General features: G+C 57.6%; 1 protein-coding gene across 1 annotated transcript; it reads right to left on the bottom strand.

Moving 5' to 3' along the window:
• Positions 1 to 6065: 6065 nt before the first annotated feature.
• FOXF1 (forkhead box F1) lies at positions 6066 to 8797 on the bottom strand. Its single transcript, XM_028096271.2, has 2 exons — positions 7663 to 8797; positions 6066 to 6226 (listed from the first exon to the last, which is right to left on the bottom strand). Exons 1-2 carry the CDS (start codon positions 8795 to 8797, stop codon positions 6066 to 6068), a joined length of 1296 nt encoding a protein of 431 aa, XP_027952072.2.
• Positions 8798 to 9141: the final 344 nt, after the last annotated feature.

Below are 9141 nucleotides of genomic sequence, written 5' to 3'. Positions count from 1 at the left end.
CCACGCCAAGGTGTAGAACCCAGAAACACGTGTGCCGATCTGTGGCTGGCTCTGGGGGCATTTCCCAAATACAGAAACAGTTTACCCTTTTTCAGGGGACGTCTGAGGACCTGGTGCACTTCCCTGGGGCCATTAACCCTAGACACAGTGGGACGCATGGCCTGTGCTCCCTCCATGGTGTGGGAGTTAAGATGCTTGGAGAGGCTTGTCACCGTTTCTTCTCCCCAGACCACTGTTCCAAAGCCACAGGGTATGGCCTGCACCTTTTCTGCATCTCCCGCCCCACCCCACCCCCGGAAAACCTACCCTGTAAGAGTTGGAGGGAGCCTCTCGCTGATCATGCTCACGCTGGGGGCTTTCTGCCTCTGCTCGGGGCCCGGAGTTGCCCTGGCCTTGGTGATGTCTCTTTAGCGTGTCAACACAACCCCAGGGATCCTGGTGCTGGAAACAGTACCCTGGTCTGTCAACCCATGATCACCAGGGTATATGTGCCACTGAATCCAGCCCCTTGCAGTGGCAGACACATGGAGGTGCTCAGTGTCCATGGGCCGTTATTCCTCTCTCACACTCAGAGACGTCCCCTGCCCATCCCCAGAGCACATGCGTCAACACTGAGAAGGGCCTGTGATTTGTCTCGGTCCTAAAATCCATCTGTGTACCCTCATGAGTGGATATGGCTTGTCTGCTGGAGATGCCCAGCAAAGGCCTCTCGAAACAGCCCAGAGTTCTGACATGATGCCCAGAAGATTCCAGAAGCAGAACAGGGAAGCACAGCCCCATGTGCTACCCTAGTTGGCCTCTGTTGCCTTGAGTTTCAACTTTCATTTTAGCTTCCCTCCTCTGGACTAAGGGGGCCAAAGGAAGCGAAGGGGGCTTTCACGGGGGGCCAGGGTGGAAGCCCATGAAGTCTCAGTCCATTGTGCCAGAGGACGTGGATGTCAGGGGTGTGAGCTCGGGCTGCTGGGCCAGTCTCCCCACCCCATCAGCGTGACCACACCGCCAGCTCCCAGGCAGACGTGCTGAGAGAGGCCGTGTTGAGAGACCCCAGCAGAAGTGGTCTCGTGGGCCACACTTCAGTTGCCCCTTTTCACTAGGCCTGGTGGCTGGAGGAAAGTGGGTGACCAGGAGCCATGGAGCACAGTGCTTTAGGGACGTGGGCTTTGGGTCTGAGTCCAAATTCCAGCTCTTATTAGCAGTGTCTGGAGCAAGCCCCCTGACTGTCCATGCTCGGTTTCTGCCTCTGGAAGGCAGGGGTAGTCCTAGGACCTCCCTAAGAGAATCCCAAGAAGGGCCAAGGGGTGTGTGGGAAGAGGACTTGCCATGGCCAGCGCGCAGCAATGCCTTGTGAACATGAACGTCCGCTGCGTGTCTGCTTGCCTGGACTCGGAGCCGTTGCGGCAGCGGGGCGGGAGGGGGCAGCAGAGGCTGAGCCTCCTTCACCAGGGCTTTTCCCAGGAGCCCAGAGAACTCTGGGGGGAGAGACTTCAAACTCAAGCAGTCACCAGGACCCCTGGAAATCTGTGAAGACTGGAATCCTGGGTCCCACCTCCAGAGAGTTGAATCACGTAGCTCTCAGGGCCACCCTCCCCCAATCTGCAGTTTCAACAGACACCCCAACTGTTTCAGATGAGGGCAGTTCGACACTGAGGATCACCATCAGAAATGAAGTCATTGGGCTCAGGGGTCTTCTGGCCTGGAGGTTAGGAGGTCCTCCCTGGGAAGGGAGCAGAGTCTGCTCAGGTGCAGCATGCCAGAAGATGGGGAGCTCAGTGGCTCCCAAACTGAGTGCTCATTGGAAACCCCTGAGTCTAGGACCTTGTAAAGTACAGAATCTTGCATCTTGTATGGCACCCACACACACCCTCGGACAGACTGGCAGATCTCTAGGGAAGCAGGGCGAGACATGCGTGGGTCTTGTGGCCACCCCTGTCTGGGTGCCACAGAGCTCCTAAGGATATTAGCCACTGCCCTTCATAGGTTGTGAGGACAGTATTGTTAGGGATAAGGAAACTGAGGCTCACAGGTGATAGGGCTTGCCCAGGCTTGGTGGTGACAGAGCAGGGACTGTAGCTTCATCTCTCTACTTCCTCTGGAATGGCTGCCGGCTAGTGGGGGCTTGGAAGGCAGGGAGCCAGGCCGTCATGCACCCCTATGCCTCTCCTTGTCCCCAGCTCTCCAGCCCCAGAGGGAGAAGAAAACCGGGACCGATGGGCTTTGATGGGCCAGGCACCTTCCCATCAGAAACACATACCCTGAGTGCCTTCCAGCCAGATGGGGACGAGAGGTGGGCGCGAGGGAGGGAGGGAGCTCCATGGTGTGAGGGCTGGCTGGGCCTTCAGTTCCTTCCCGCCTGGGACTGGGCCGCCAGGAGAATGCCAGGGCACTTCTGCTGCTGGGTCTGCGATGGGTCAGAGGCTAGGGTGCGCCCAGGACGTCAGCCCCCTCCCCCGCCTAGAACCCTGGAGTCCCTGGAATGTGTAATCCACCAATTGTATGGCATAGCCCTAGCCACTTCCCCCTTCCAGGCGTTTTATTACTGGAGGGATTCATACACTTAGAGCAGCTTGACTGCATTGTTCTAAGACAGCCCCCTACTGAGGTATGCTCACAGGTTTTTGAATTAATTCTACCTAGGATGCCCCTGTGGTAGAATGATACCCATTTATGCACACAGCACGCATGGTTTTGCACCAAACTCAGAAATGCCTTTACATTTCAAAGATTGCAACTTGTATATATGCACAGCACGCTTTTGTGGGGCTGCACCGGTAGTCGCAGCGCACCGGGGTCGGAGCTCGCCCGTGGGTGACCAGGAGCCATGGAGCACAGTGCTTTAGGGACATGGGCTTTGGGTCTGAGTCCAGATTCCAGCTCTTGTTAGCAGTGTCGTGGCCCCTGTGCACATTAGGGATGAAACGGGCCCCGGGGGAAGATACAGCCCAAGCGAGCGGGTTTCCGAGATGTGCCAGCAGCCGCTGCAGCAGCGTCCTGCAATCTCAAACATGGGTCCGGATTCAGCCGCTTTCCGAGCCAAGCTTTCCTCGCGGGGAAGGCTTTTCTCTCATCCCCAGGCCCTGGGTCAGACCGGGAGACAGAGGCCAGGCCCAGCCTGGAGCTCCCTGGCCAGTTTTCCTGCACAGGCCCCTCTGCGTGCCTCCCACGCAGCCTGGCCGGGATGTGGGAGCAGTGGGAGAGCCCGCTGAGACGCAGGGTGCCGCTGGGGAGATTGAGCAGGAAGCCGGGGCTCACCTCCGCCCCAGACTCTGGTCCAGCAGCACTGAAGCCAAGCACAGTCAGAACGCACTAGATCTCTGGTGGACGGGGTTGGTGGCGGGGGGGGGGGGGCAAAAGAGTGGGTGCAGAGGCTGGAGACGTTGCTGGAGACTGGGGAGCTTGCTGGTTGGGCTGGCATTGGGGTTTCTCCTAATCAACCCCGCTTCCCGGAGCCTAGGTCCTAATTGGGGCTCAGTCTCCGTGGTGCAGGAGGGACGAAGCCCACTCTCGCCTGCAGTCCTTGCCTGGATGCAAGCGCAGCGCTAAGTTTCTGCTCTGGAGGCCCCGGGGAGTTTTCTCTGGCCTTGTTTTCCTGGGCACCGATGGGATGCTGTGGTGGCCTCCACCCCAGGAGGACAGTGCCTTCTCTGCTCGCTGCAAACGTGCTCCCGCAGTGCAGGGCCAGGCGCGTGCGGGCAACAGCGGACTGCGCCGGGAGACCGCGGCCCCGCCGCTTCGGCCCACCAGAGACCCCGGGGATGGAGTCCCCGGACTTTTCCTGTACCCTTTATCTCAGTTTTATAGACAGCGGTTAGTTTGGGACATTAATTGCTTGGGCGAGTTTGATAATTTTGATGTAACAGAGCACTGGAGAAATTACTCTCAAGTCCAAAATGTCAAATTTGAGAAGAACCAGGTTCAGAGGCTTGCGACCCCACGACGGGCAGAAACTGCGGTGGGTCCTGAATGGCCGCACGGACAATGTGATCTAACTGTTTGTTTTCTTAGGTAAGCGGGAATTGGAATAGAAAGAGGGTGGTCGGCTGGAGACACAGGTTTTAAACAGTGTTTTCCCCCCACAATGACTTTGGGGAAGATGTTACTGAATGGAAATGTTTTTGTGACCTTGCTCTCCCACCAATGGTCCTTTTCTTGCTTAAATTTCACTCACTTCTCAGTTGGGGAAAACCAAGTGTAGAGCACCAAAAACAAAAAACCCTCCAAAAACAAAAAGACAAAAACTGTACAAAAAAATTTAAGTTGTTTCATAATTTATAGCAGCTAGGATATGGTAACAGTAAGCCTGAAACTCCAAGTAAAACTGATTGGTGGCAAAAAAAGAAAAAAGTTAAAAGTTAAAAAAAAAATCACATATATACTTATATCTATATGGATTTCCCTGGGGAAAGGAGGAGCACGGTTTTTCTTTCAACATCTGATTATATCTTTAAAACAAGAAATGACACTTAGGGGGGCAGAGGGCTCTTCTTAAAAAACAGAAGCCAAGAAAAATAGTTACTCATGTCCAGATTTCACTTCGGTGGGAAGTGAAGGAGGAGGAGGGGGGGGAGAGAAGAGAAAAAGAAGAAAGTATTCAGCATCACCTGTATTTTACATATACAACAAACAAGTCTAGAGAGATCCCAAACTGGCTTCTGTGTATATTTTGGGGTTTGGAAGATATTCTGCAATCCCAATCCCAATAAAATACTCATGTGATTTTATTTCTAGTTGATACAATGTTAACGGCAATGTACAAATGTTATACATTTTTATTTTTGTTCTTTTTTTAGGAAAAAATACACAAAAGGCAAAACATCCTCAAATTGTCATTTTATACAGTGCAGAAGGAAATTTAAAATACGTGTCACAAACGCTGCACCCCAGCAGCCAAATACTAAAAAAAGGGGGTAGTCCTTCATTTTATATATATATTTATATAAACATATGGAAATTTGTTTTTACACAGATCGGACTTTGTTTCAAATTTACAATGGATCTCTAAAAAAAAATTCTACGCGGCAAATATTGCCAACAAAGTTACACCATTAATACTGATAAACGGAGGAGCCTATGCGGTGTTTCGATTATTAGGGAAAGAAAGTAGAATAAATAACAGGATGAGCCTTGCTATAGTTTAAAAAAGTGCCTTAACCTTTCTGCGTCGCCGCAATCCTGAATTCGCGCGCTCACCGGCCTTCCCTGTCCCCGCGCTGCGCTGTGACCCCCTTGCTCTCACACCAGCACGTTTTTTACAGTAGAGATCGGGAGACAGTCGGGTCTTGTGAGAAAAACACCCGCCAAAAAAGTCAAAATGCAACTGGAAACAAACCAAAAGGACTGTAGAGAAGGCAGAGGAGGGCTGAGGGGAGGGCAGAGGCCCCGGGAGCCCCTCCTTCTGGGCTCCTTCTGGTTTCCTTTTGTAAGACGAACAGTGGCTTCAGAAACGCAAGTCCGCACAAAGATCCACCTGTGGTTGCTGGAGGGCTTCTGAGATGGGGAGGGAGACGTGATTTCTTGCCCCCCCCTTCCCTGCAAAACACGGCTCTAAGAGGAGACTTGCGCATTCCAAGACATTCTTTCCAAAAAAAAAAAAAAAAATTAAAAATAAAAAGATAAATACTCAACCAAAAAATAAAAGTATTTGATAATGATGGTCTCACATGTTTGCCTTTCTTCTGAAAACCTTCCCCCACTTTTGCCATTGGAGGGAAGGTGGGGAGAGGCCTCAGCAGAATTCTTGTTTAGATGTTGAGGTTTCCGCCAATACAGCACCTTCTCAGCGGGCTTCAACTGGATCAAAAATAGATACTTTATTTACCAACAGCTGCAGTCAGACCAGGCCCCACAGCCACCATTTGTTAATTTTTTGAAGGAGTGGGGGAGGAGATTCTGACCACCATGCTGGGTGTTGGCCTTGGGGATTCCTTTCCAAATAATCCGGGTGGGTAGGGGTCAAACCCTTGTCTTCTGCCTACGGTTATACCTCAAGAATAAAGCAGTTTCTTGCGATGGGTTCCGGGCCCCTGCGCCAGGCCGCCCGTGCCTGGAGGGTCCCGCCAGCGGCGGCCTCACATCACGCAGGGCTTGATATCTTGGTAGGTGACCTGCTGGTGGTAGTAGGAGCCACTGCCGGCCGAGTGCATGGACGAGGACGCCATGGTGTTGAAGGAGAAGACGAACTCCTTGCGGTCACACATGCCGGGGGACTGGGAGTGATACCTCGGGATGCCTGCAGAGGAGGCAACAGGAGGGCAGGGAGCAGAGTTAGGGTCGGGGCCCAGGGCTCCAGGCGGAGAAGCCGCGCCACCCGGCTCTAGCGCACAGCCCTGCTGCCTCCCTACGCCCCACCGAGGTGCCAGACTCCCAGAGGCCCGGCCTCAGGCGGGTTCAGGCAGCCCCGGGTTTCAGGCCCTAGGCTCTGTGCTCCAGCAGAAGATCCCAGGACCCCAGCAATGACCCCTGCTCCCTGGATGCCCGCTGTGTGGGCCTCTCCCGCCCCGGACACCAGAGCTCTGGGCTGGGGCTTCCTGAGGCTGAAGGGGAAGGGGTGAGGGGGCTGCCATGGACCAGCAGACCTCAAGGGGAGTCTGGCCTCCACCTCCACGGCCAGCCCAAGGCCTGTGCCTGGTGCTGGGGCACCCACTTCCCAACCCCAAAGCCTGCAGAGGCCCTGGTGTGGCTGGAGGCTTCTCCAGGGGAAGGGCCCCTCGGAGAACAGCCCCCTCCCCCAAGGGGTGGAGAGGCAGCAAAGGCAGGGAGTTTGAAGCAGCCCAAGCAGGGAGATCCCCCTGAAGAGGCGGCCCTCTAAACTCCAGGCCGGCTCCTGCCTCCCTCGGGTGGCTGACAGCTGAGCCCTGATAGGCCCTGCTTAGCTCCTCCGTGCCCTTTCCAGAAGCAGGCCCAGAGAGGCTGGTGGGGGCGGAAAGGAGAGTGCCGGAGGGGAGACTCTTCTGCGTCTCCTTCTCAGAGGCGGGGAGTATACCTGAGAGGGACCGAAAGCCTGGATCCTCAGAAACAAAAGAGTCTGTGGAGCCTGCACCTCTAACTCTTGCTCTGGGCCTGGCCACAGCCCCTCTCTGCCTCTGTCATCACAAAATGTCCCCCAACTCGACCTTCCCACAGCCAGGCCTGGTTCCCTGGGAGGTGTGGGTGCTGGGCCTCTGAGCCCCCAGCCCAGGCAGCTTTGGGCCTAACTCTCCCTTTCTGCCCCGGCAGCTTTCCGGTGCCCATTATGGAGGAGGCCCAGCCAGCTGGCCAGGACTGGGCTTGGGCTCCATCCTGGGAACTTGCTGTGAGGTGGGAGGGGGCTGAGGACTCCAAGAGATGTAGAATATTGGGCTCTTGAGTCTTTTTGGTGAGGAAGGGGCCTACTTGGCCAGGCTAGGGACTACCAGCAGCTGGGAGTTGGAACCAAAAAGGAGAAACAACACTTATCTTGGCCTAAATTGCCCCCCCCCCCCAGCTGCACTCACCCTTCAAAGGGCGGCATACAAGGCTGAGAGATACTCTGGAGAGCTGATGCCTCCCCACGCAGTGGGGTTCGCACCCCACGGAAGTGGCATCGAGCTCTCGCCCAGGGCGGTCAGCGGTTTGGGGGCTGGGTTCAGCGCACTGACAGATGTCGGAGTCCCCCAGGACCAGGGCAGCCCTGGTCTCCCCACTCACCTTGCAACTCCGCTGGGGCGTTGTGACTGTTCTGGTGTAGATACGGCTGGTCCAGGGAGTGTGTGGAGAGACTGCCAGACAGGGGGTTGGCCGCGGGGTTGCAGGGGGACAGGGGCTGCTGCTTGATGTAGGAGGCGCCGCTGTTGAGGGCTGCGGAGGCCGAGGGCGGCCAGGCGGCCGTGGAGCCCGAGTAGACTGCGTGCGGCTCCATGACCCCACTGGCGGCCGCAGGCAGCAGCGGGGAGGCAGGCACCGAGCTGTCGTGGTGCGGGTACTCACCGGCCGCTGCACCGCCACAGCTGCCCATGTACGAGTGGCCACCGTTGGTGGGCAGGTGTGGCACCGAGTGACTGGGCAAAGCCATGCCGTCCACGTTGCCCGGCAAGTGGCCGTTCATCATGCCCAGGCCACCCTCCAGCGCCAGGCTGTTGGGCGGGCACGAGAGGCCGCCGGCGGAGCTCTGGAAGCCGTAGGTGTCCGGGAGGTGGTTGAAGCCGAGCCCGTTCATCATGCTGTACATGGGCTTGAGCGCCTGGCATTTCCTTCGGAAGCCGCGCGGCCGCCGCCGAAAGGAGCCCTCCTCGAACATGAACTCGCTGGCCGGGTCGATGGTCCAGTAGTGGCCCTTGCCAGGCCGCCCGAGGCCCTTGGGCAGCTTGATGAAGCACTCGTTGAGTGAGAGGTTGTGGCGCACGGAGTTCTTCCAGCCCTGGTAGGAGCCGCGGAAGAAAGGGAAGCGGCTCTGCAGGAACTGGTAGATCTCGCTGAGCGTCAGGCGCTTGGTGGGCGAGCTCTGGATGGCCATGACGATGAGCGCGATGTACGAGTAGGGCGGCTTCTCGGGGCGCCGGATGCCGGCGTTGGTCTTCTTGGCCTTGGACGGGCCGGACGACGCGGGGTCCATGGCCGCGCCGCCTCCCCCGCCGCCGCCGCCGCCGCCGCCGCCGCCGCCGTGCGGTGGCTGCTGCTTCTCGGGCGCCGAAGACATCGGGTGGCTGCTGCCGCCGCCGCTGCCGCCGCTGCTCTGCGCCGCCGACGAGCCGGGAGGAGGAGGAGGAGGAGGAAGAGGAGGGGGGGCAGGAGGGCGAGGGGGAGGGGGCTGCGCGCGCGGGGCTGGCTGCACCTCTGCCGTCATCCGCGGCCACTTCTCCGGAGCGGGCCTCGGCGCGCCCTCCCCCGCCCGCCCGCCCGCCCGTCCTCCCCGAGGAGCTGCTGGATCCGCCGGCGGTTGGCGCGGAGCCCCCCTCTCCCCAGCTCCCTCCTCCCCCACCTCTCTCTCCTCCCTCTTTCCCTCTCGCCCTCCCACTAGGGAAGGAGCCGAGCGGAGGCTGAGGGCAGCCTCTTTGCAGCCCCGGCAGAGGCCGCGAGGAAGCCCCCCCTCGCCGGTTTTTTGGGGAAGGCACCACCTCCGGGGCCTGCGGCCGTGCGCCCCCGCGGGGAGCAGCACTTGGCCCCCGCCACCCGTGGCGTTCGGCTCCA

The sequence above is a fragment of the Eumetopias jubatus genome, unplaced genomic scaffold (genome assembly GCF_037043125.1).
Source record: "Eumetopias jubatus isolate StellerSeaLion01/CBP00866 unplaced genomic scaffold, mEumJub1_p1.0 scaffold_10, whole genome shotgun sequence".
Taxonomy (NCBI): Eukaryota; Metazoa; Chordata; class Mammalia; order Carnivora; family Otariidae; genus Eumetopias; species Eumetopias jubatus.
This window is presented reverse-complemented; position numbering and strand designations above follow the sequence as displayed.